At 49.3% G+C, this 23,800-nt stretch overlaps 2 protein-coding genes across 7 annotated transcripts; one reads left to right on the plus strand and one right to left on the minus strand.

Annotated features, from left to right (window-relative positions):
- Window positions 1-28: 28 nt before the first annotated feature.
- On the plus strand, window positions 29-2,466 carry LOC136457799 (uncharacterized). Of its 6 annotated transcripts, none has more exons than XR_010759809.1 (4): window positions 29-480; window positions 1,848-1,901; window positions 2,043-2,223; window positions 2,382-2,466. XR_010759809.1 is itself a non-coding variant. In XM_066457804.1 (4 exons), exons 1-4 carry the CDS (start codon window positions 389-391, stop codon window positions 2,408-2,410), a joined length of 315 nt encoding a protein of 104 aa, XP_066313901.1. In that variant the 5' UTR covers window positions 29-388; the 3' UTR covers window positions 2,411-2,466. The 6 variants fall into 6 exon arrangements, 2 of the variants coding, with proteins under 2 accessions (XP_066313901.1, XP_066313902.1); XM_066457804.1 differs by lacking the exon at window positions 2,043-2,223 and adding an exon at window positions 1,489-1,628; XM_066457805.1 differs by having other exon boundaries at window positions 2,111-2,223.
- Window positions 2,467-13,679: 11,213 nt separating this feature from the next.
- Window positions 13,680-14,246, minus strand: LOC136460312 (uncharacterized). Its single transcript, XM_066460064.1, has one exon. The coding sequence runs from the start codon at window positions 14,244-14,246 to the stop codon at window positions 13,680-13,682; it is 567 nt and encodes a 188-aa protein (XP_066316161.1).
- Between the last annotated feature and the right edge of the window lie 9,554 nt (window positions 14,247-23,800).

Here is a 23,800-nt window from a genome sequence, read left to right on the forward strand (position 1 = left end):
GCCCACTGTAAGCCCACCACAGGTCAAACCCTAGCCTCCCTCCCTGTCTCCCTCCCGTCAACCGCCCCTCACCCTCTCTCTTTCTCCCCTCCGACCCTCCCTCCTCTTTCCACAGGCATCGTCCCTCTCTCTCCACCTTCCAGTTCATGACCCCTCTCTCTCATCGGCGTCAAGGCAGCAGGGGCGATGCAGCGGCGACGGCGGTGGTCCTACGGCTCCTCAGCTCGCGTCGTTGTGTGCGCCCTCCCCAGATCCCGGCGGCATGAGGTTGCGGCGAGCGCGGGCCCTCGCCCCAGCACCAGCTCCGGTCTAATCTCTCCTCTCCACCAATGACTTCTCAGATCCCGGTAGAGACGAGAGAGCTAGTGCCAGCTGCAGCTCCGGCGACATGCTGGGGAACCAGCAACAGCAGCTCCGTCGAGCTCGCACGGGCGGCAGCCTGACTCCTGTCGACGAAGAACACAACAGGGATCAACACAGGTATTCATTCCCTCCTTTCCTCTTCTTTGATGGTACTTTGTGTGCTAATTCTATTTGTTGCTGCACTAAGCTGCTAGTGGATTTGGTTTTTGTCACGATTTGACACATTTCTGAGTGGATTTGTTATGGCGGACTAGATCTGGAGCGTTGCCTATCTGCATGGCTATGCAGCAGCAGTTCAGAAGCAGAGTGATTCATTTTGCTTGTTTGTAGGTAGTATTAGCTGTATCTAGTATTTTAGTCATGATGTACAAAATGACACTTGTAGCATACTCGAAATGTTGTAGTACTGTGTTTGAACTATGCTGGATGTATGATACTTGGGTAACATTCTTAGATACAGTGAAGCTGTAGTTGTTCATACTTGGGTAATATTTTTATATACTTGATGTAGCTCTCATGGAAAATTCTAATGCAACATTTGTGAGATTGTGTGATTTGAAGCTGAGTTGTGTAATGTTATCTGTTTTTAGATGCACTAAGCACTTGCAAGAAGAGTTGTGTAATGTTCTCTATTTTTAGATGATGTAGTTGACAATCAGAATGTGTCATTTTTGGATGTTGTAGGATTAAAATTCTGCTTTTGCCTTCTAACTTGTATTGTTCTCTGTCTCTACCTGTACAACAGTGACAGCCAATATTTTCTGATCGTCCGATTAATCGCGATTAATCATGATTAATCATCCTTATCGGTACTTAGCACTTGATTAGGATCTCCGATTCGATCAGAGCGATCAGAAACCTGATCGTCCGATTAATCATCGATTACTCGTGATTAATCGTCCGATTAGGTCTCTTTGCCGATCAGCACTGGCAGATGGGCTACTTCAGTTTACTGGGCTATATTTATTTGGGCCAGACCCATTAGGGTTTCTCTTATATACCTCACCCCCACTCTTTCTCTCATCAGTCCTCAGTCCTCGGTACTCCTCACTCCCGCTGTGTGTGCAGCTGAGCTCCATCTCTTCCCTGCTGCGTGCATCTCACTCCCTCCTCCCTCCCTTTCAGTTCCAATCCAAGCAACCCATCCGTGGATCTTCCCTGCTGCTTGTTGCTTCCTCCTCTCTTCTGCTGTAGGGTTGCCTATTCTCTTCCGCACCTGCAGGCTGCAGGTCCAGGGAGCACGAAGATGAGCTCCTCCTCTAATGGTGAGTCATTAAAACTCTGAATGTTGTTTGCAGTGTTTAATTATTTAGTTTGTAGTATGCACTCAGTACTCATACTATATTAAGTAAGCTGTGGACTATTCTAGTTTTCTTAATTCCTACTTTTCTGGATCTGGATTGAGTATGTGCTGCTGTAATGCTGTCAGTCTGTCACACTATTCTTTTGTATCTACTTACTCAAGTTATCTATTATTCATGTAGAAAATCAACAAACATATGGAGGCTGGGACAAGAATATAGAGTCAGATCTCATAGGTAAGTAACCAACTAACTAGAAATATGCTCGATGTCTACTATATAAATATATAGTATATGGTATATTATATATATACCATACATATATGATATATACTTATATAGTCCTGCTATATGCTGGACGATTATATGGACGATTAGACCGATCAGAGGTCGATTAATCGTCCTGATCGTCAATTAATCGTCTTGATCATCCTAATCGGTACCAGACCGATTAGCGGTACCAGACCGATTAGGAACGATAAGCCGATCAGAAAACATTTGACAGCCATCAGGCGTGCCTTCCCTGGTTTTCAGATAGCAGTAGCAACACTTCGACAAGGTAAGTTAGCAATAATTGTTTGAGACTTGATTATCTGTCTTGAGGTGAACTCTGATTAGGCATTATTATCTGTCCTTATTGTACATGTCAGCCTTGTTCCTTGCCTACGGTTTAATTTGCCTACATGTGAGTTAATATTGCATATGTATCATTTCCAGGGAGACAAGTACAAAGACCAGGAACCTGATGCAATGGATTTTTTTTGAAGGAGTGCCACTATACAGCAAAAAAAAAAAAATTCAAGCCTATGCATTGGCTGTCCAGAATGCTATTGTAATAGATGTGAAGGTTGAAAAGGACCTATTTGTGAGTTTCCTTAAGTTTTATGATGATCAGAACATGTTGTGTTAATGTACTGGAAATTGAGTTAACCAAATTGTTGGGCTTTATGTGATTTTCATTATATAATCTGTGATGGTCAATTTTGGTGAACACATGTTGCTTACATGGCAACTCAAATCTGAGACGGAGAAACATCTTACATGGTAGATGGCTATGACGTTCAATTTTGTCACACACTATCGGGCTCAGTTTGGGCTAAGTGGACTTCCAACGATTCCATGACGAACACAAATGCCAATCTATGACGGCTCGATTCGGTCTAGCAAATGTATGACGTGGGATACATGATCTTTTTTTAGATCGTCATGGTAAGTTAACCGTGACGTGTTTTCGAGTGTTTGTGATCAAAGTAATCCGTCATGTAAAGCCACATTTCTTGTAGTGTAAGGAGAAAACGGCACCCACAGCCATTGCCATCATCAACCTAGTGATCGCCTTGCACTGGTGTGCACATGGCCCATGTCCCTAGATTCAGCCAAGAGCCAATTCTGGATACATCTTATATCCAGATTGATGTGTCTCTGACTGCATCAACTACGCCACACACGACCACCACCAACCTAACAAGTATAGATCTAGCTGCTCCCGCACTAAGAAGAGCCTCTGTCACATGGATTTGACGTGTGCTGCCATAGACAAACAATAACATCATGTCAAATGTGTGCTTCCACCACAATACTAGGAGAGTGAGAAAGGGGAAAGAAATGAGTTATTGGGGAGGGAAATAACCCCGCGATCGGCATCCTTATGGTTATATAAGACTTCAGGAGTCACGGATTTGAGAGGGAGGCAGCACGGGGGCGAGGAACATGGTAGAAGCCGAGGGTGGCCTATGTTGATCCCTAGGTGAGGTCACATAATTCCCCCTCGAAGTTCCCTTACTATTCCTATGTTTTTGACATGGTAATTGGTAAAGCTTCCCCACAGTGGTATTGGAGAATCTTGTCATTGTAAACCTACATGAACGAACAAACCAAACAGCTCAAATGATGTCACCAATCGATGCGTACCAGAAAGCTAACACGAAGCAAGAATATAATATACAACACCCTCTTGGTTGCGTTTACATGGCCAGTTGCCCACTTGGGCATGCACAGGCGTGCGGTATGGTACCACACACATGCCAGGATCATGAGCCGGGCCGGCAGTGTCCAGCAGCACCTCATCATGCAAGATCGCCCTCATCATCGTCACAGATGATTGGGCCGCTAGCTAGCTAGCGCTGTCCGTCTAAACCCATCAGATCTCAGGCCAGTCCACGTTCCACAACGACCCGTCGTCGTCGATTGCTTCTTTTCAGCTTGACCATGATCTCCAAGAAAGAAAGCAAGAGATATATATGCAACCTCTGACCCAACCAAATCTTGCTGTGCGGCACGGCGACCATATATATCTCGCTGTGGCGTGCACTCGTCGTCAATCATTGGTGACCAAGGAAGAAAGAGACGCTAGCTGTTCCTGTGATCACAACGTGCGTACTTGCGTGCCCTCTCCAATGACATGTGGTTACCGGTGGTTATTAGGAAACAAATGGCGAGAGGAGAGGACACACTGTTTCTTTCTTGCCGCTGCTATGGTGCATGCAGCTCAGGCATGTGACTATGTGAGGGAGGACGGTGCCGTTCCTCCCTGAGAGTGAGACGGTTGTGCCCACCCAGCCTTTTAGGTGAAGGAAATCTTTGTTTACCAAACGGCCAACGGGATCCTCCCAACGATTCCTTGGAGGCATATGCACAGGTGGCTTTCCTCAGTCTAGCTAATGGCGTGTGGCTTTCCTCAGGCATATGCACATAGGTCGTGGGCTTCTCAAGCATGTGCACTGTTGGTGCCTCGTATGCACACGATTGTTGAACCGCAAGCATATATATGCTGCAGTTTTAGCCTCTTTTCATATTCCTATCCAAGGTTTATATCAAATACAAAAGAGCTAAATACATCCTAGGTTCATTAAATTTTGCTTGTGTGTCACCTAGGTCTATTACTTTTGAAAGTGCAGTTTTGGCTCCATAAACTTTTTAAGTGGTTTACTGAAGATCCATGCCTCTTGGTTCGGTATTTAGATTCGATGTGGCATGACTCAGCAACCAGCCTAATGTCTAAATTGTAATTAGTCCCTTCCTATCACTACTACAGAATTGATATACAGTGCCGGCCCATCAGCGTCGGTTTCTATTGAACCAACTGTGATGACTCTTCACTTCCGGTTCTGAGCTTCAAAATCATAAAATGATTGGGAGTCCCCAAAAAACGGCAGTGAAAGTCCACATCACTGCCAGTTTATGGCTTGATCCGGCAGTAAATTGACAGTGGTATATCATTGCTGGTTCTAGCCACAAACCAGCATAAATGTGGACTTTGCCTGCCGGTTTCTGGCTTAAGCCGCTGGCAGTGATTTTCTACGGTACTCCTCTCTACCATCCCGAGCACACTCATTGTCGTGCCCTCCTCTTATTCACCATTGTTGTGGTCGTTCTTCACCAAAATGCTCAATGAAGATAATGGATTTTCAAGCATGGGCATAATCTTCTTACTTTAAGGTTAGTAATAAGCATCCACTTTTTCGCAAAAAAAAAGTAATAAGCATCCACTCCTTTGAATTTGTAGCTTTACAATTGTTTTGATGGCTAGATGCTTGATTCTCATTCTAGTTGTTTCTCCATTTTAGAAAGCGCTTTTCAATTGGATTTTGAGGAATACATCCAAATTGTGGTGAATCCATCTTCCAAATGGTTGGTGTCTATGAACCCATTTTAATTCCTAGCTAATTACATGGCGGTTTTGATGATTGCTAGTATGTGATGCTTTAATTAGTTCTTGTATGGAGTAGAGTAGATTTTTTTCCAATAGGGCTGCCAATTTTCATTTTGATGAACAAATCCATGTGAAACCTACTGTCGGTGTAAAAAGTGACCAACACGTAAATATTTGTAGTTTTGCTGTACGTTGTAATCGGAGGTGGCCTAGCACTCAATGACATAGGGTTTATACTGGTTCAGGCAACGTGCCCTACGTCCAGTTTGAGTCGGTCGGTGACTTTATTCCTGAGCCCAGGTGCTCGAAGTTTGCTGTAGGGTTACAAACGGAAGGGAGAAAGATGGGAGGTACAAGAGGTCCGGTCGGACTCTGGTCTGAAGGGTCAAGAGTGACGGGAGCCCCGCTATGTGCTAAGTGTTCAAGTATGTGCTCGGTATAACCTTAGAGTGTCTAAAGTTACATAGGGTGAATCAATACAAGTGAACTGATCGATCTCCTTTTGGGAGAGAGCGCATCCCCTTTTATAGATGAAGGGGGTGGCTTTACAAGTGAGAGGGAGAGAGTGCGTATGCTACTAAGTCTTGTTGCCCATGCCGGTGGGTACAAGATGATGGTAGGTGTCCACAATACTATTTAATGTCAGATGCACGTGGGAGGTTGCATCGTCTTCTTCAGGTACGGCAGACGTCGGTGCTTGCTATACTGTTGATACCCAGAGGCATGTAAGAGGTTTTACCATGTTCGCCTGGTACGGTAAATGCCGACACCCACAACACTGTTGATGCCTCAGAGGCACGTGGGGCGGGGAGCCTTACCGTATTTGTCTGGTATGGGAGTTGATGGCGCCCACAACACTGTAGGGGTAAATGTCAGCGCCTACAACAATTCTTGGGTTCTATCATGCCAGGGAGGTTGCAGGGTACTGTCCTACAGGTGCACAGGGTACGGTCCTTGTATTGCGGTTGACTTGAGTGCCCTATCTTACTTTCTTCGTCCGCTTCCTGGTCCTTACCGAGCAGGCGTCCTTGGTCAGTCGGTCCCAGTCGGCTCTGATTGCGCCAGTTGGAGAAGAGCAGTGAGCAGGGGTTCGGCGTATCCCCAGTCAGAGATGCGGGTTAGAGCCAGAAGCAAGGCCTTTTGGTCGAAGAGGTGGGCTAGAGTTGGAAGAGGGCACCGTTTCTCCTCGGCCAGGCCTTTCGGTCGGAGACTTGGATCGCCCTTTCGGCCTATCGTTTAAGTTTTTGGGCCGGCCCAAGAGTTGCACGTCGTTTGCAACGTTTGTCTGCTGGGCCGAGCCTTTGCTGGGAAGCCGGTCTCTGAGGGACCCCGGGTTTATGAACCCAACCCGATCCCCCGAGCCCCCGGATGATTCGGGTAGAATCATCTGGGGGATTTTTGTTTTGACGGCGGGTGCGCGTGAGCGCACCTGTGGGTGTAGCCCCCCGAGCCCCCAGGCAATTTGGGTAGAATCGTCTTGGGGTTTTCATGTTGCCAGCGGGGGAAGTTTTGTTTTGTCAGCGGGTGCACGTGAGCGCACCACCCACGGGTGTAGCCCCCGAGCCCCCGGGTGATTCAGGTAGAATCGCCTGGGGGCTTTTGTCAGCGGGCGTGTGTGCGTGCATTTTAGTTGAGACAGAGTTGTCAACCAAGTTGTCGTGCGTAGCCGAGGAAGTTAGTTTATGGATCGGGCGAGATAGAGCTCGCGGATCCCGGTGTCGGTGCAGCCCGCGCAGCCGAGGCAGTTAGTTTAGGGATCGGGTGAGACAGAGCTCGCAGATCCTGGCGTTGGTGCAGTCCGCGCAGCCGAGGCAGTTAGTTTAGGAATCGGGTGAGACAGAGCTCACGGATCTTGGCGTCGGTGCAACCCGTGCAGTCGAGGCAGTTAGTTTAGGGATCAGGTGAGATGGAGCTCGTGGATCCTGGTGTCGGTGCAGCCCGCATAGCCGAGGCAGTTAGTTTAGGGATCGGGCGAGATGGAGCTTGTAGTTCCTGGCATCAGTGCAGCCCGCGCAGCTGAGGCAGTTAGTTTAGGGATCGGGCGAGACAGAGCTAGCAGATCCTGGCGTTGGTGCAACCCGCATGGCCGAGGTAGTTAGTTTAGGGATCGGGCAAGATGGAGCTCACAAATCCTGGCGTCGGTGCAGCCCACGTAGTCGAGGTAGTTAGTTTAGGGATCGGGCGAGACAGAGCTCGTGGATCCTAGCGTCGGTGCAGCCCATGCAGCCGAGGCAGTTAGTTTAGGGATCGGGCGAGATGGAGCTCACGGATCCTAGCGTCGGTGCAGCCCGCGCAGAAGAGGCAGCTAGTTTAGGGATCGGGTGAGACCGAGCTCATGGATCCTAGCATCGGTGCAGCCCACGCAGTCAAGGCAGTTAGTTTAGGGATCAAGCGAGATAGAGCTCATGGATCCTGGCGTCGGTGTAGCCCGCACAGCCGAGGCAGTTAGTTTAGGGATTGGACAAGACGGAGGTCATGGATCCTGGCGTCGGTGCAGCTCGTGTAGCCGAGGCAGTTAGTTTAGGGATCGGGCGAGATGGAGCTCATGGATCCTGACGTCGATGTAGCCCGCGCAGCTGAGGCAGTTAGTTTAGGGATCAAGCGAGACGGAGCTCATGGATCCTGGTGTCGGTGTAGCCCACGTAGCCGAGGTAGTTAGTTTAGGGATCGGGCAAGACGGAGCTCGTGGATCCTGGCATCAGTGCAGCCCACGTAGCCAAGGCAGTTAGTTTAGGGATCGAGCGAGACGAAGCTCGTGGATCCTAGCATTGGTGCAGCCCGCGCAGCCGATGCAGTTAGTTTTAGGTGTCTTGAGCCCCTGAGCCCCGTTGGGCTTGGTTTGAGTTTTGTGCGTTACCCCGTCCTCGGTTTCTCACAACCGGAGGGCCTGAGCTTTGTCGCTTGCCTTGATGGCTTGGGCTCGAGTGACGCACTCGGTGAGCTCGCTAACAGGTATGATCGAGTGAAATCTGGGTTCGTTGTTCGTGACGGGGTCAGCATAGCCCTCTTGTGACATTCCACTGCTCATTAACCTACATCCTGGTATATGCTTGGGTCGTTCTGGAGACCGACCCGGATGGCCCGTTGGTCTCCCCTCGATGGAGATTCTATGGGTTTGGCAGAGGTTTAGGATCGAACGAGAAGGTTGAGATGACCCTATCTGCTTTAGGGCAGACTGGGTGAGGGCCACTCAGGGCTCATTTGTGTTTTCTCCCCTGGCTCTGTTTGACACAAGGTGGCCTTGAGCCCTTCGTGGGCCAGCCTTCGAACCTCGGTCGGTCATCGCTCATGTTGAATGAGGTAACTGCCGCTTCGTGATGCAACATGGAGCATTGCGATGCATTTAACCGCATATGCGCTGCCTTAATTCCTGAGCCCTTGGGCGATTCGGGTAGAATCGTTCAGGGGGCGCGGGCGTATGGAATGAATATGTGTATGGATATATGAATGATTACAAAGAAAGAGCGGGGGTCAGTAATGTTACCTTGATGACTCGAGTGATGGGGTTTTGAAGAGCTTCAATCGAAAATGTCCAACCAGGATCCATGCTCGTCATTCATGACGAAGTCAGCATGGCCCACATGGGGCATCCCTTTGCTCCTTACCTGTCTCTCAGTGTTTTTCTTAAGCCGTTTGATTGACTTTAGGAAGCCTGATGGTCTCTCTTGGGCGGAGATCCCGTAGTTGGGCCTTTCCAAGTTCCACCTGGGAAGGCGGAGGGCCACCTGCGTGTGGTGGCGCTTTTGTTTCTTGCGCTCGGTCTGTGGTAGTGGTGGGCCATACCTAGGCCATGTCCCATCTAACCAGACGTCGTTCCATCAGGCATGGTACGTCCCATCGGTCAGGGCGCGTCCCGTCATTTCCCATCCACATTAAATGGGGGAACGGAGAGGGTTTCTCGCCCTAGTCCTCTCGCCTCTCCTCAACTGCTCTGCCTTTTCTTTAAATAGGGGAAGGGAGGAGGAAAAGAGAACTCACAGACCCATTCATGATTTCGGAGCACAGTGTCTAGTTGGAGGTCCCCCAATGTAGATGAGATGGTGATGGCCGGCTTCGCCGAGAAGGGGCTGGTTCCACCGAAGAAGGTGGCGCACTAGAGGGTGCCGTACGTCGCTGACTTTGTCACCGTCTATGAGGCTTTCATCGGGATGGAGCCGCACGTGGACTCCTTCTGGCGAGTTGTCTCCGGGCGAGCCTTGTTGGAGAGGAAGACGCTCGGGACTGCGCTGGTGGGAGGTTTCGCCCTTGCACCTGCTCAGGTTGGCTAGTTCATAAAGTTTGATGAGATATCTTCCAGCCACGGCAGCCATACCTCGGCGGGTAGTGTCCCTGCCCAGGAGCTGCCTCAACTGCATGAGAAGGTCAGGAGCTCCATGCTCTTCTACTAAGCATCTATGGGTGCGACACCCTTGAGGTACCCGTTGCGCTCACTGAAGTCGAGGGAGTAGAATCGAGCAGGGCCCTTGAGGTATCCATTATGCTCACCAAAGTCGAGGGAGCAGAACTGGGTAGGCCCTTACGAAGGTGGTTATGTCCGGCGGCGTGAGCCGTGGCCTCTTGTTTGGCATCAACCGATGCCACTGAGCGGCCATAGTAGTATTTGGAGTAGAAGTAGTCAACAAATGTAATCGTTAAGTTTGTGGGGGCCCCATGTGAACAATTTTTGTATCAATGACTATATTAGTTCTATTTTTGTGATAGAATCACTATCCGTTCCTTATTTTTTATCCTAGCATAGCTTTGTTTTTATCCTTTCTTCTTCGCACCTACCCGTTCATTCTATAGGCTATAGCTTTTAAGAACCTAGGCATGGCCCACGGGGCTTGGCTCCTCATAACCGTAGGTCATGGCGGGGTGCGTTCGGTTGGGAGTAAGAATGAAGTCACGTAGGGTAATCAAAGGAATGGAATGCTCATTCATTCGGGGATAAAGTTTTTACCATGTGATAGTAAAAAAGAGAGGTAGTATTTAGTATTGTACCCTCATGGAGCCCCCGAGTGACCTAGGCTGAAAGTGTTCGGGCTGGGGTGCTTTACAGGAGCAAGTGTTGAATAAAAAAGCGGAAGACCAAATTTAAGGGAAAAATGATGTAGCTGTTCAATGTTCTAAGTATTGGTGAGAATGTTGCCATTGTTGTCCTTCAGTCGGTAGGCGCCCGGTCGGATTACTTCAGTCACCGTGCAGGGTCATTCCCATGGTGGAGAGAGTTTGTGTTTTTCCTTCGTTGATTGGGTCCTCTGGAGCACAAGATCACTGACTTCAAGGATCCTCCCCCTGATCTTCCTTTTTTAGTACCTACGGAGAGTTTGCTGGTAGCGAGCGGAGCGGATGATGGTCATCTAGCGGGCCTCCTCGAGCAGGTCAACTGTGTCTTGCTAAGCCTCCGTGGCTCGGTCATGGTCGAAAGCCTTCACTCTTGGGGCACCGTGGTCGAGGTCGGAGGGCAGCACTGCTTTGGCTCCGTAGGCCAGGAAGAAGTGTGTGAACCTCGTGGATTAGTTCAGGGTCGTTCTCAGGCTCCAGAGGATTACTGGGACCTCCGCAACCCATCGCCCGGTGTACTTGTTGAGTCGATCGAAGATGCATGGCTTAAGTCCTTGGAGGACCATGCCATTGGCAAGCTTGACCTGACCGTTAGTATGTGGGTGTCCGACCGAGGCCTAGTTGATCCTGATGCCGTATCCATCACTAAAGTCTAGGAACTTCTTCCCGGTGAAGTTAGTTTTGTGGTCAGTGATGATACAGTTAGGAACGCTGAACCGGTAGATGATATTGAGGAAGAATATGACCGCCTCTTCCGAGCGGATGTTGGTGATGGGCTTGGCCTTTATCCATTTGGTGAACTTATCAACCACTACGAGCAGGTGAGTGAAGCTGCCTGGGCCCTTTTTGAGGGGTCCCACCATGTCAAGGCCCCAGACCATGAACGGCCAGGTGATGGAGATGGTTTGGAGCTCCTATGCCGGTAATGGGTTTGCCGAGCATAGAACTGGCATCCTTCACACCTGTGGATGACCTCCTCTGCATCTCATAGCGCGGTGGGCCAGTAAAATCCTTGGCGAAAGGCCTTTTCGACCATTGACCTTGGGGCCATGTGATATCCGCAGATCTCAGCATGGACCTCGAGGAGGACCTGCTTCCCCTGGTTGGTAGGGATGCACTTCATGAGCACCCCCGATGGACTCTGTTTGTAGAGCTCATCACCGAGCGCGATGAAGGTCTTGGCGCATTGAGCGATTTGTCGGGCTTCAGTCCTTTTGGGTGGGAGAACCTTCTTGAGGAGGTAGGCGAGTAGCGACGCTCGCCAGTCGGTTTGATCGAGTGCCAATATAGCGACGTCAATGGATTATGTCATCATAGAGGCACTGGGGTCAAAGCCCTGAGTGTCGGCTTGGTGTTGGGGTCGGAGCCCCCAGGTGCCGGCTTGGCATCAGGGTGTTTGGATCAGACCTTCCAGGATGTGGGTGGATGGCTCATGGAGATCATTGATGAAGACCCCGCTTGGGGATAGATCCTTCCTGGCGGCCAATTTTGCAAGAAAATCGGCGGCATCATTGTCCTTTTGGGGGACATGATGCAGCTCTATCCCCTAGAATTTACCCTCGAGTTTGCACACCTCTTGGCAGTATGCTGTCATGAGGGGGCTTTTGTAGGAGGACTCCTTCATGACCTGATCGACGACCAGCTCTGAGTCACCGTGAATGTAGAGTCATGTGGCGCCAAGCTCGATGGCGATGCATAGTCCGTTGATGAGGGCCTCATGCTCTGTGGCGTTGTTTGAGGCTAAAAAGTGGAGGCAGATGGTGTAGCGGAGCCTACTCCCATCTGCGGAGATTAGAACCACTCCAGCCCCTGAGCCGGGCACCATGACGGGCCCATTGAAGTACATCGTCTAGTACTCGTGGGTGACGTCCGGAGTCGGTAGCTGGACCTCCGTCCATTCGGCAACAAAATCCATGAGAGCATGAGACTTAATAGTGGTACAGGGGATATACCTGATGTCATGGCCCATGAGTTCGAGTGCCCACTTGGAGATCCATCCCATGGCGTCGTGGTTGCGGATGATGTCCCCGAGCGGATATGAAGTGATGCCGCGACTTCGTGGTCGGTGAAGTAGTGCAGGAGCTTTTGGGTCACCATCAGCATGGCGTATAAGAGTTTCTGCACCTGGGGGTACCAGACCTTGGGGTCGGTGAGTACTTCCCTGATGAAGTATACGGGTCGCTGGACCTTAAGGTGGTGTCCTGGCTCCTCCCTTTCGATGACTAGGGTGGCGCTCAACACATGGTTGCTCGCTGCGACATAGAGGAGGAGGGGTTCTCCCCATTTGGGAGCGACGAGGATCAGGGCCGACATCAGTGTCGCTTTGAGGCTCTCTAGAGCCTGCTGAGTTTCCTCAGTCCACACGAAGGCATCCGCCTTTTTGAGGAGCTTGTAGTGTGGCATGCTCTGTTCGCCAAGCCAGGAGATGAATTGGCTAAGGGCAGCCAGACAGCCGGTGAGCCTTTGCACACCTTTGATGTTGCATATAGGGCCCATGTTGGAGATGGCCATGATCTTTTCGGGGTTGGCCTCGTTGCCACGCTCGAACACAATGTATCCAAGCAGCTTCCCCTTTGGAACCCCAAAAACACATTTTTTGGAATGCAGCTTGATGTTGAACCTTCGAAGGTTCACGAATGTCGTGGCCAAGTTTGTGATTAGGTCGCAAGCTTGAGCCGTTTTGACCACTATATCATCAACATAGACGGCGATTGTTGGTTTCAGCCTTTCGGCTTGATTAGGCTGATCGAGCGGGTCAATTTGGTCGACGAAGCATTGCTGCATGCACCTTTGGTAGGTGGCGCCAGCGTTCTTCAAGCCAAAGGGCATGGTTATGTAGCGTATGAACCATATGGGGTAATGAACGAGGTTGTGAGCTGATCAGACTCTTTCATCATGATTTGGTGATAGCCCGAGTAGGCATCTAGAAAGGAGAGGATCTCACAACCTGAGGTGGAGTCGACTATCTAGTCTATACACGACAAAGAAAAGTGATCCTTTGGACATGCTTTGTTGAGGCCAGTATAATCAATGCACATTATCCATTTCCCGGTTTTCTTTTTAACAAGAACAGGATTGGTAAGCCAGTCGGAGTGGAATACCTCTCTGATGAATCTGGCTGCCAGGAGTTTGGCGATCTCTTCGCCTATGGCCCTGTGCCTCTCATCGTCGAAGCGACATAGGCACTGCTTGGTAGGCTTTGAGCCTAAGATGAGGCACAGTGCGTGCTTGGCAACCTCCCGCGGTATGCCCGGCATGTCAGAAGGCTACCATGCGAAGACATCGTGATTGGCGCGTAGGAAGTCGACAAGCTCGTATTCCTATTTGGCCAGGAGCTGGGTCCCAATCCACACCATCTTGGTTGGGTCAATGGGGTCGATCCCCACCGCCTTGGCCTCCTCGAGCGGGCGGAAGGCCATTGAGGAAGTCAGTTTGTTGTAGTCCAGGACTGCTGGGGCTAATGATTCCCCGAGTTGTGGGAGCTCGGACGAGTTGACGACCACAGTGGTGAGCTCAAAGTGCTCGTGGTTGCACATGAAGGCGTGCAAGAAGGCACTGCTCACGGTGATGACGTCGTTCGGTCCTGGCATCTTTAGCTTGAGATAGGTGTGGTTGGGGATTGCCATGAATTTGGCATAGCATGGCCACCCCATGATGGTGTGGTAGGACCCCAGGAAGTCCACCACTTCAAAGGTGATGACCTTCAAGCGGAAGTTGGCTCGGTTGCCAAATGTGATGAGTAGGTCGATTTGCCCGACCAGGTATGCCTGCGCTCCTAGGATCACCCCATGGAAGGGAGAGCCCGCTGGGTGAAGTTCCGTTCGGGGGATGTGCATGGTGTTGAGGGTGTCGACGTAGAGGATGTTGAGGCCGCTGCCTCTGTCCATCAGCACCTTAGTGAGGCACTTCTTGCGGATGATGGGGTCAACAATGAGTGGGTAGCATCCTGGTCTCGTGACGTGTGAGGGGTGGTCTCTCTGATCGAAGGTGATCGGAGATTCCGACCAGCTAAGGAAGAAGGGGACGGCCGTCTCAGTGGTGCATGCCTCCCTATAGCGTACCTTGTGCTAGCACTTGGAGCAGATGGCCTCGGATCCCCCAAAGATCATGATGCATTCCTTGGGGTTGGGGAAGCTGTCCCCGTCCTAGCCTGCCGTGCCTCCCTTCTTGGCTGCCGCCTCTTTACCGTCTCCTTTCGGCCCGCCGGCCTATCACAGGAAACATTTGAGGAGCTCACAGTCCTTGTAGAGGTGTTTGACGGGGTAGGCATGGTTGGTGCATAGGCTATCCTTGAGCTTGTTGAAGTGGTCAGGCAGGCCCTGCTGGGGCTGTTTGCCCATGCGATCAGCTATGGCTACCAATGCGGTGTTGTCCGATCAGCATCGATCCTTTTTGTTCTTCTTACCCCTTTGTGTGGAGGGGCCCTCGTCTTGGTCCTCGTGTTTGGCCTTTCCTTTGTCCCAGCCTCCGTTGAAGACTGCTTCGATCGCCTCCTCGCTAGAGGCGTGGTTTGTGGCGACGTTGAGCAGGTTGCGGGTGGTACGGGGTTTCAGGCAGTCAAGCTTGTGGATCAGGGACTTGCAGGTCATCCTAGAGAGGAATGCGCTGATGATGTCTATGTCGACGACATCAGGGAGGGAGTTGCATAGTTGGGAGAACCTACGGATGTAATCTCGTAGAGACTCGTTGGGCTCCTGCTGGCAGTTTTTGAGGTCCTAGGAGTTCCTAGGGCAGACGTATGTCCCTTGGAAGTTTTCGACAAAGATCCTCTTGAGGTCCGCCTAGTTGCGGATGCTGTCATGCAGGAGGAATTTGAGCCATGCTCGAACATGTTCCCCTACACAGATGGGGAGATATTGAATGATGAAATGGTCATCATTCACCCCTCTGGCTCGGTAGGTGAGCTAGAAATCTTTGAGCCATATACCGGGGTTCGTCTTCCCGGTGTACTTGGCGATGTTGGTGGGCGGCCAGAAGCACCATGGGAACGGCGCCCTCCGAATGCATCGCCCAAAGGCTTGTGGTCCCGGGCCCTCCGGGCTAGGACTCCGGTCGTCTGGCCGGCGACTATGCCTAGGGCGTGTTTCACCGCTCCACTCGATGGTCCAACCAGGGCCTACATTGCCTGTCCTTACCGGCGCCCAATGAATGTCATCATCACACCGGGCCTGATGCCGGTTGCTGATGACGCTGCGGGCGTCTTGGTTCGGATCGAGCCATTCGCGTACTGGCGGTTGGTACGGAGCATGCGCTGGGTCAGACCATGGCGCAGCTGTGGCCTCCCGTGCTGCGCTTGGCGGCTACAGCGGCGAGCAGATGGAGCGATCTGTCTGGCGCATCTCCACTCCCCTAGTGGGGAGAGTGGGCGCTAGTCGGAGTCACGATGTGGAGCTTTCCGCTTGTTGTACGGCGGCCGCTTCCACCAGCGCCCAGAGGTTTTGGTAGACCGCCTACTCCTAGGGGTCGATGGGCTCAGGAACGCTGCGTAGAAGCATAGCCACGATGGCGATGTTCTGGCTAGCCCGAGCGAACTATGGGGGGTCATTCCCCTCGTTCATGATGTCACGCTGGACCTGACGGGCGTGACCTCGAGCGCCACTCGCCGAGTCACACGCATGGGGCACAACATGCTGCACCAAGTGTGCCGGCATAGGTGACGGCTGGTTCTACCACCGTTGTCGTAGCTCCTTGGCGTGCCCTTGTGCAATCGTGAGGGCCCCCACATGTGGGTCTGGAGGGGTGTGAGTCTGCACAGACTCTGCAACCATCGGTGGCTGCCCCAGAGCGTCGGCCATAGCGCACTCCCGGGACTAACGTTGGCTAGGGGCCACATCGCCGATGCTGGAGCCGTTGCTTTCAACCTCATCATCTAGGAGTTTGTGGAAAGTGGTGGGAACATAGCTCACGATTCCCATGAATTCGAATGTGAGAGGGGGCGGCGCCAGCGTCCCTCGGGGCCCTTGAGCGCATGCGTCCGCAGGGGATGCGAGGCCGTAGGGGAACCGGTCGTACGATGTTTGCGGTGCGGACAATACGGTCTCTCCGGATAATCGACAGGAGATAGTAAATAGAGAGTAAATAACATTATGTACATTACTCACAGTGGGGTTTGAGTTGAGAGTTTGCTTGGAATGAAGCGCAGGCACCTCGCCGTTGAAGTCGTCGTGCGTCCCGGAGCCGATGGAGGGCGCTCCTCCGATGGGCGCCGGGACAAGTGCCTTCTCGTGGAGGTGTAGTACGCTGAGCCAGTCGGCGACGAAGTCCAGGCTTCCAAAGAGGAAGGCCTGGGACGGCTCGAAGACGGGTGGAACCCACATCCCAACAGGTGGGAGTGCGGGAAACTTCAGTGAGCCAAAGCGAGTCATATCGCTTGAGCCTGTCATGGCGAAGGTGGCGGAAAAGTGGGCCATCCGATGACCAAAAAGTGTTGAACGTATAATGTCATCCCCACGGACAGCGCCAACTGTCAGTGCAGAAAGTGACCAACACATAAATATTTGTAGTTTTGCTGTACGTTGTGATCGGAGGTGGCCTAGCACTTAATGGCACAGGGTTTATACTGGTTCAGGCAACGTGCCCTACGTTCAGTTTGAGTCAGTCGGTGATTTTATTCCTGAGCCCAGGTCCTTGAAGTTTGCTGTGGGGTTACAAACGGAAGGGAGAAAGATGGGAGGTACAAGAGGTCCGATTGGACTCTGGTCTAAAGGGCCGAGAGTGACGGGAGCCCCGCTATGTGCTAAGTGTTTGAGCATGTGTTCGGTATAACCTTAGAGTGTCTAAAGTTACAGAGGGTGAATCAATACAAGTGAACTGATCGATCTCCTTTTGGGAGAGAGCGCATTCCCTTTTATTGATGAAGGGGATGGCTTTACAAGTGAGAGGGAGAGAGTGCGTATGCTACTAAGTCTTGTTGCCCATGCCGGTGGGTACAAGATGATGGTAGGTGTCCACAATACTGTTTAATGTCAGATGCACGTGGGAGGTTGCGTCGTCTTCTTTAGGTATGGCAGACATCGGTGCTTGCCATACTGTTGATACCCAGAGGCATGTAAGGGGTTTTACCATGTTCACCTGGTACGGTAAATGCCAGCGTCCGCAACACTGTTGATGCCTCAGAGGCACGTGGGGGGGGCCTTACCATATTTGTCTGGTATGGGAGTTGATGGTGCCCACAACACTGTAGGGGTAAATGTCGGCGCCTCCAACACTGCTTGGGTTTTGTCATGCCAGGGAGGTCGTAGAGTACTGTCCTATAGGTGCACAGGGTACGATCCTTGGTATTGCGGTTGACTTGAGTGCCCTGCCTTACTTTCTCTGTCTGCTTCCTGGTCCTTACCGAGTGGGCGTCCCTGGTCGGTCGGTCTCAGTTGGCTCTGATTGCGCCAGTTGGAGAAGAGCAGTGAGCAGGGGTTTGGCGCATCCCCAGTCGGAGACGTGGGTCAGAGCCAGAAGCGAGGCCTTTCGGTCGGAGTGGAGGGCTAGAGTTGAAAGCGGGCGCCGTTCCTCCTCGGCCAGGCCTTCCAGTCGGAGACTTGGATCGCCCTTCCAGCCTGTCGTTTAAGTTTTTGGGCCGGCCCAGGAGTTGCGCGTCGTTTGCAACGTTTGCCTGCTGGGCCGAGCCTTTGCTGGGAAGCCGGTCCATGAGGGACCCCGGATTTATGAACCCGACACCTACCAACCTATTGTTTGGAGCTACATTATTGTTCATGATTAAGTCTCTAATTTTAATTTTTTTGTAATTAGTCTCTCCATTTTTATGTGGCGTGAAGTAGAACAATTGTTCTTGATTAGTGTATAATTGTTTTTATGGCGCTATGATTTTCAATTTTTATGGGGCTACCAATTTCAATTTTCCAATATTAGTGTAGAATAATTGTTTTTTTTTCAAAATGGTGCGACCAAATTAAATTAGTGTAGAAGAAATTGTAGTTTTGAGCTACAATTATTGTTCATAAAGGCTCCACTTTTTATTTCCCTATAATTACTCTCCCCATATTTATGTGGCATGAAGTCTTAATATTTTTCTGTGCAGAGATGGATCGAGGGTAGATGTACGGTCTGGCAGCTACGAACGAGCAGTACTTGATGGGCGTCTGCACCTTCATCATGGCTGCCAAAGCCGATGTTGGGGATGGACAGCTTGTATTCTACCCATGCTGGAGATCTCACCCTCTCTCCTTAGCCTCAAGCATCACCACCGTTGCCTCTGTGCTCACGCTCATCGGCGTCGCTGCCCCTCCTCCCCCCCCCCGCCTCTAGGCTGTGCTCATCGGCCCTACATGATTGCACTGCCCATCAAGAAACGTCATTGAGCAGAGGGTGGGCACCCTCCCTATCCCCAGCTGCCCACTAGCACTAGCAGAGCCCGCAACGTCAAATGAGAAGCCAAGCACAGAGGGTCGGCTGAGCCCCCCCCCCCAATACATACTAGCCATGCTCCATGTTCCTCGTCGTGGTGGGCCCCTTGGTCTTGCCCCCCTAACCACTGCACCCGGGCGGCGGCCCCCAATGAACTCCTACACTTGTTGTCGTGCCCTGGTGACCACTAGCACCATAGCGATGGTGCGGCCTGGCGGCCTAGCCCCTGCTGCCGTGCCGACCACCCTAGCCTTGGTTGTGCTGCTCGCCACCCTGGCCACTCTAGCGCCCGACATGACTCTGCCCACCACCTTGGCCCCAGCTACTACCTAAGTCTACCCCTAAGGCTACCATAGTACCACATGCCCACCCCAGGCGCCCTGCCCACCAAGCCCTCGGTCCCCGGCACCGACACTAGCTCTTGTGCCTACCCTAAGTCATCTCCTTCCTTTTATTTTCTTTCCCATCTTTCCTCCTTTTCTTCCTCATATGACATGGACATGGACATGGCGTGTTGGTGGAGAAGGACGGGACACATTGGTGAACAATGGCCATTGGCGGTAGCCTGGTCATCGCTTTCTCCTCCTGGCAGCGAAAAACAGGGAGAGAGACAGTGGGCCCAACGACTTATCCTGGGACAAGGCAGTAGCGGCAGACGTGTCCACTAGAGCAATGTGGGGCACTCTTGCGGCTGCATTGGATCCAAGCTCACTGGACTTGTGCCCATGATGGCTCCATCCCCATGTCGCATGCCACAACTTGCGACTATGATATCGCATGTCGTCGGCCTTATGCCTGCAGTGATGCACACTTTCTAGCTAGGAACATGGGAAAGAGTGTCTCAACGAGTTTAGATCTACTGCAAGAGGACATGTTGGGATGGCAAGGCATAGAGAATGATGGGGAAGAAGTAGCAGGGGATTTGAAGCGCTTCAATGATGTTTCATATGCAGGCAAAGGTATTGATTTTTGGCTTGGATAGATCTTGCATTTATGCATGTAACTCACCATAGACATTCTATGGTTTTCTTATTTTTATTATCATGGCAAATTCCATTTGTAACGTTGATTGAATTTTACACTACTATCTCCTTCACACTTGTTATATCTATGTTATTGGAGTCTATATTCATTTTTTACTATATCTTTTGATAGATCTAGATCTTCATGATCTGAATCTGTACGATGAATTTGGTAATTTTAACCATGGAGATTGAAAAAGATGATGTCTTTGTAATTTTACTTAGTAATACATATTTTTTATTTAGTTTTTCCAACATATGGAAGTGAAATTACTTTGTTTTCGTAAATTATAGTTTTGATTTTAGCTATTTACTAATTATAACTTATACAGAATATATTTTCTGTATAATTCATTTGGAGATCAAACTATTGACATTTAATACTTTTTATTTAAAATTTTCCTTTACTGATTGTGTTCTACATGTAATTTTATTTAGGTGTTTTTCTTTCCGACTCATCTGGAAATGAATTTTCTATATTCCTTAATTCATTATTTTAAATTTACTATTTTAATTGTAATAGGTTTTTATTCTTTGGTTTAATCTATCTCTTTAGGTCATCACAAATCTATAGTGTATTTTTTATATTAATCTTATAATTTTAAGACCTCTCAACAAAGGTATTGGGTTCCTTTTGAAGTTACACTATGAGAATCATTTCACTCGTGTCGAAAATCAAACAGAGCCAACGTGTCCATCGCTAAAGAAAAACCTAGAGTCGTCGCCCCTCCGGTCCCTTCTCTCTTCCTATCTAGCAAGTTGCTAGTAGGGAGCTAGGGGGAGTATGGATCCATACCTCTATAGTAGATTCAATAATTAATTAAGGTTTCATCCAAATAAAATATCCATCTTTTCTCGCCTTCGTCAATAGAGGTAGTGTCAGTGACTCTTGTGGTAATGTATTGTTGGTCCCTTGGCCATCTTGCTTTGATGGTTTCTTCCATGGGTATGATTGGTTATAGGTTTTGTACCCACAACATCTTTTTTTTTAAAAGATCCGAGTTATCGGCTTTCATTTATAAGAGAAGAGCATAATTACAAGGCCTATGAGCGGCACAAGCTGCTTCAGCCCGATATTTACATGGGGTTCAGCTAGCTTTCTGAGTCCCATGCCATCTCAGATTTACAAGAAAACAAATAGCGATTCTACAGTCTGTGACCTACGAGACAATCAGACAGACGCAACTCCAGCTTGGAGCTTTGGAGTCAACAGTAGAAGTCCTAGCCCCTTGTTGCCTGCGTAGCTCCACAAACCCCACAACCTTACTTCGTCTTAATTAATTCGGTGCACCACTTGTTTGACAGCCATGCATTGTTTTCTAAATACATGGTTGTTTCTTTCTCTCCAGATATCCTAGATTGTCAGCGTGATCGTACCCACAACACCATTATCTAGGTGTACCTGATGGTGACATTCTTTTTACTAACTGCCCTTCGGCGCGCGCGCGCTCTCTCTCTCTCTCTCCGCCTCACTAGTGTTCTATCTAGCAATAGTGAAAGGCTCGTGAAGTTTGTGGATGCAGCGGAGGTAAAGACTTTATTAGATTTTGTTTGTGTGGTTTTCATTTTTAGCATGGTCTTTTTTTGGTTCCTGTTTTCCTTAATATATTTTTGTTATAAGATACCTTTTTCGAAAAATATTAGATAATAAAGGAGAGTAGGCCTTCAATTCAGAATGAACAGTGCTCTCCAGGACCAGTGCATGCACTCACTATTTGACATTTCACCTGAGTTTTCTCCAATGATTGTTGCGTCGAAGGACGTACTACGTTCGGCGGCAATATCTTTCCTTGTTTCTTCCACGCAAACGGCGTTCTCACGGTTCACAGCACAGCATGAGCGAAGGAGAGAGACCGCAACATGGGCATGTATGCCTCGCATGTGATGGAGTCGTATGGATCTTTACATGTGAGCGCATGGCATACATGCTGCTGAATGAATGAAGCTGCAGGCGGCGGCAGCATTGAAAAATGGTTTTGTTGGGGGAGGGGCGGCGAGGAGGACCAGAGGAGGAGTGGAGTGCAGGAGACGAAGGGCCCTTGCTTGCTTGGATTGCAGACATGTGAGCAGCGTCCTAGAAGGAGCTGTTGTCCTAGCTAGCTAGAAGGTGCTGTAGCTAAGATAAGATTTGCATCTCTGGTGGCGATCGATCGGCTAACTGATCGCGCTCACAAAAAGAATGTCTGGGCCTTGCACTGTCAGGAGGAATCATATAATGGATGCACATGCTGTCAGATCATATATTCATATCTCTCTTCCATCTTCGGCATCGACAAATAAAGAGCCCTAGGGAAACAAATCAGCAGTGCTAGATGCCATGAAAACCACACACGGCATTGTGATCTACCTTTAGTTACTGCCCGGCCGGCAGATTATTCATCACCTTCCGGCAACATATATGCGATGCACCAGCCTCATTGGGTGACAAAAAGCTACAAATACTGGTCCAATCATGATTCATGACATGACATCTGACGAATAAGCATAGAATTCTTCCATTCTTGAGGTGAACTTTCCCACTGAATCATTCACACCTCAACTAATAAGCTGCACTGCACTGCACTTGGGAATAGGTTATGTGTATGCCTTCTGTCAATGCATGATGACTGCATGTCCTCTACCTCACACTCACAGACAGTTGAGTAAAGCAGTATTAAGAAGGACTTGATTGCTAGGCTTTCCCCATAGTGAGACAAGGCTACATACACCTTGATCTTGTATGTATAGAAGAAGAAAATCCCCTACAGTGTCTATTTAACTACACAGCTGTATCTGTTGGTCCAAATTTATTCTCACATAATCCACACTCTCTTCCTGAACAATTCACTGTTACACCAAGCTGTAGCTGGGTTCAATGCATTCTTCCAACTTTCATGCATAGATTAAATAGTAGAAAAGTTCTCTGTACTGGACTATACATGCATGGTGCATATATATATATATATATATATATATATATATATATATATATATGTGTGTGTGTGTGTGTGTGTGTGTACCAATAGCACTCTAAGGTTGTAGATACGCCCAAAAGGATTTGCCAAATCCGTCACTCCATTGTCTAAATTTTGGTATGGATGATGCATGTTACAGCACTGCAGCAAGACCACCTAGCAAAGCAGCAAAAGGACAGAGGGATATTGTTGAAGCATGTTACAACACTGTATCAACCTCGGTAACATTGCAAAAGAAGAATGTACTGCGCGCATATATTGATATATGTGGCTTGATTGGTACCCAGATCTGCAGGGACATTTGTCCTGCTACTAGCAAAATCTAGGACTTTTGATTATTTTATCAAGCCTAGTTACAATATGCAAAAGACTAGTAAGCACTTGTCATTAAGATAGACGTAAAGATGCTTAAGCCTCGCAACTGCTGAAAGCATAGCTGCTAGAAAGGCGGTTAGGGGGAATCACAGTAATGGATGCGTGCGTTTTAATGATTGAATGGCTGCAATTAATTAGTTGTTCCGAGGCCCACATGCATCTCTAATCTACCCTAAGAAAATTGTGTCCCCAATCACCAAAAGATCCTGCAGGTGCTCATACAGTCATCCGGCTCCCCTAGCTTCCATAATCAATCATGTGAGTGTTGCTTGTAAAGCCGATTTCGCAAGCCAGTGTATTTAAAATTGGAGAAAGGCGAGGGCATCTGCCATCTGGGGAGAAGAAGCCCCAGTTTACGGTTCGTCTAATGATGCATCCATAATTGATTAAAGCGTAAAGAAACCATTAGCATATATATGTGCTGATTAACAATGTTATCAAGCAAATGCTTATGCGCCATCCAGAAAGCACGCAAATTTGTTATATAAAATGCTGCTAAGTGCTAGTAGATTGATAAATATTTGTAATATATAATTCATAAAATTCGGCCACAAGCATGAGATCATCAAGATTATAAAGTTTTAAGACGATAATCTTTAACTCTGGGTACCAATATTATGGTACGTCTACGATGCGCCGAAAAATTGATTCAAGAATGGGCTAAATTGCAAAAATAATATAAACTATTGTTCTATTTGGGAGGTGAGTTAAGCAACCATGATGGGCAAAGGA

The sequence above is a fragment of the Miscanthus floridulus genome, chromosome 6, assembly GCF_019320115.1.
Source record: "Miscanthus floridulus cultivar M001 chromosome 6, ASM1932011v1, whole genome shotgun sequence".
NCBI classification, from domain to species: domain Eukaryota; kingdom Viridiplantae; phylum Streptophyta; class Magnoliopsida; order Poales; family Poaceae; genus Miscanthus; species Miscanthus floridulus.